At 54.8% G+C, this 2922-nt stretch overlaps 1 protein-coding gene across 1 annotated transcript; it reads left to right on the top strand.

Moving 5' to 3' along the window:
• Positions 1–245: 245 nt before the first annotated feature.
• LOC147991210 (uncharacterized) lies at positions 246–728 on the top strand. The gene has a single exon (XM_087538573.1). The coding sequence runs from the start codon at positions 246–248 to the stop codon at positions 726–728; it is 483 nt and encodes a 160-aa protein (XP_087394699.1).
• Positions 729–2922: the final 2194 nt, after the last annotated feature.

Raw genomic sequence — 2922 nt, 5'->3', positions numbered from 1 at the left:
CCTCCGGCGCTCCAGCAGGGCTCCGCGCCGCTTCTCCTCCATCTCCGTTCAACCCTCTGTCCTCCGACCGCCCCGCCAGGTACCATACTCTATCATGCCGAGCAACTGTTCGATGAATCGCTGGAGCTGAAAACAGTTGTCCCTTCTTCTTTTTAGCAACGGATTCTGATTTGGAGTACATATACGAGCAGTATGTTGAGTCGTCTGACGGCTCATTCGACGAGGAGTACTCCGATGAGACGACGATGATGCAGGTGGTCCTTGAAGACGCGGAGCGTGCGGAGGAGCATGTTCTCAAGTTCAAGGGCTCAATCAAGGTTCATCGAGTGCTCAACCGCAACAGGGCGCACGGGCATTTGACACTGATGGCCGACTACTTTGCCCCCGATGCACTATTCGCTGACCATTTTTGCCGGTGTTTTCAAATGCTCAAGACTGTCTTCGATCGTTTGTACCATGGCGTCCAGTCCTACGATGACTACTTTATCCTAAAGAAGGACGTCGTGGGAACGATTGGCTTCTCTGGTTACCAGAAGTGCACAGCCGCACTCCAGATGCTTGCATATGGCACGTTTGCTGATTCATGGGACGAGTACCTACGGATGTCTGAGAGCACATGCGGAGATGCCATGGTCAGGTTTGCAACTGCCGTGGTCGAGGTGTTTGGACCTCAGTACCTGAGAGAACAAACTGTGGTAGACAGGGAGAGGCTCCTGACAATCTCATAAGCAAGAGGGTGGCCAGGTTATTTGCTTGGATCTCTTGACTGCATCCATTGGAAATGGAAGAACTGCCCGAAGGCTTTATGTCGCAGGATATTCGCGGCCACCTATGGGACCGGGTGGCCCCTTGCTGGTTCGGTGCGGGGAGGTCGCGTTGCACAAAGAGCAGATAAGCGTACAGCAGCACGACAAAGGGCACACAAGCAATTTACCCAGGTTCGGGCCGCCGCGAGGCGTAAGACCCTACTCCTGCTTTGGTGGATTGATGGTGGAATGAGCGTGGTGATGCGTAGTACACTTGCCCAGCAAGGTTTGCCTCGGGGCCGCAGCGACTACGCGGCTTGGGTTCATCAACTTTTCAACCCCTCCTACGAGTGCCATGGGCCTCATTTTATATATTAAGGGGTCACCACAATGGCAAAGTAGTCATTATCCACTGGTATGATAGCAAACAGTGCTATCATACCTAACTCTATGGGCTGACAAGGTGCATTAAATGCGCCGCTTAGTGTCACATCACTAGTCGCCCGACAAGGCTTGTCGGGCTATCTTGCCAGCTCCGCGCATGTTCCCTTGACACGTCGTAGGACGGGCGTCATCTGTAGGCTTCTTCTGTAGAAAATGGTTGCCGTGTGGCGAACGGTTGCACTTAATCATCTTGCGGCTTAATACCACACTGATTTACGATGTGGGCCGCGCTTGAGTGGTTGGTGGGGTGGTTCTGCCCCCGCGAGCCCCGCAGACCTTGCCGGGATGCCTCGGTTGCCTGCTTCTTGCGGTGGCCTTGCCCCTTGCCGGGCTCGCCTGCCCGGCAAGGGAGGCCCTTCTCTTGTTGATATCTTGCTCTTCTGGCTCGATCTTGGTCTCTCTGGACTGCGTGTTGGTTCTTCAAATCTCCTGGTCCTTCAATCACTGACTTGGGTTGGTGCTTCAATCTTGATCTCGTGCCTGTGCACAGTCTGGGCAACAGACCCAGGGTTTGTTGCACCGACAGAAGCCCCCGGGCCTGCCCCGAACACGCCGCTGAGCGTCGCCGGGGTAGGGCCTAATAAGTGCACATGCAAGGTTGCTGAAGGGGTTGGCCCCTTGAGTTTTCCATTGCTGCTTCATCAGCCTTGATTCTGGGCCAGTTTCCAGTTTTCCCGTGCGTGGTATAAAGCCAATAGTGGTGGGGCCGCTCCAGTGATGACCCGTGAATGACTTTAACGCACGGGGTAGAAACTGCCAATTTACTCTTCCCACAATGCGCCCTTATCCTTAGCCACGTATGCAGCATGCATCGCGCGGGGTAGGTAACGGAGGCGCGTGGCGCGGGAGAGTACCTTGGAAAGGGCCCGCCTGTCTTGAATTGGCGGAAGAGGGTGGTGATCACCCGTGGATGGAGCAGCTGCCCTTCCCCGCCCGACCTATAAAAAGGGAGGGGCTGAGGAGGGAGGAGTCACCCACGGGTGATCACAGCCTGGTGCCAGCCCCCGGGCTTTGGCTTGGGGCATTTGTTGCCTCATGCCGGTGCTGATGCTTGGGGAGTGAGCCTGGTCCTTGGCGTGGTGAATCTTTTGGTATCTTTGATGCTCATCCGGGAGGAGGGGCCGGAGATCATTGGCAATCCCAGCACCACCCCTCCTGGAGGTGTTGGGGCCAATGTCGACGAGAGGCACGTCTTCCTGCCCGCCAAGGTGGGGTGCGACGCGGCTCAGACCGCCTTTGTAGCGGAGCCATGGCCGACGCCGAAGAACACGCCCCCTCCTAGTCCACCAAAGCAATGGTAGCACTGCATGTCCGTTGTGGGCAATGCCGCTACCATTTCTTCTTTCTAGGAGGGGTGACGGGCTTGCTCGTCACCTTGGGCAGCTCCTGGGTGCACACCACCTGCGGATCACAGTGGGTGACCGCCCCACCGGTCCCTTAATTGCCTCCTTTTATTCTCCTTTCCCTCCTGTTCCAATATCCTGGGGAGGAGGAGCAGAGAAAGGAAAAGAGGGGTTACAGGGTACTTATCTTTTTCCAATCTTAAACTTGTAGGCAATCGCCAAATTTTAATTCAAATAATGTAATCCGTTGAGTCCATCTTTGTGTTCTGTAATGCTTGTACTTGTGTTTGCATATGAATGAAAAATATGAGTCCTGCCGGGAACCCATGCATATGTATGTCCATGCAGAGGTGGAATGCCACTTTAATGTAAATAAACGAGTTTTCCCC

The sequence above is a fragment of the Triticum urartu genome, chromosome 1A (genome assembly GCF_056163025.1).
Source record: "Triticum urartu cultivar PI428250 chromosome 1A, HENAU_Tu73, whole genome shotgun sequence".
NCBI lineage: Eukaryota > Viridiplantae > Streptophyta > Magnoliopsida > Poales > Poaceae > Triticum > Triticum urartu.
This window is presented reverse-complemented; position numbering and strand designations above follow the sequence as displayed.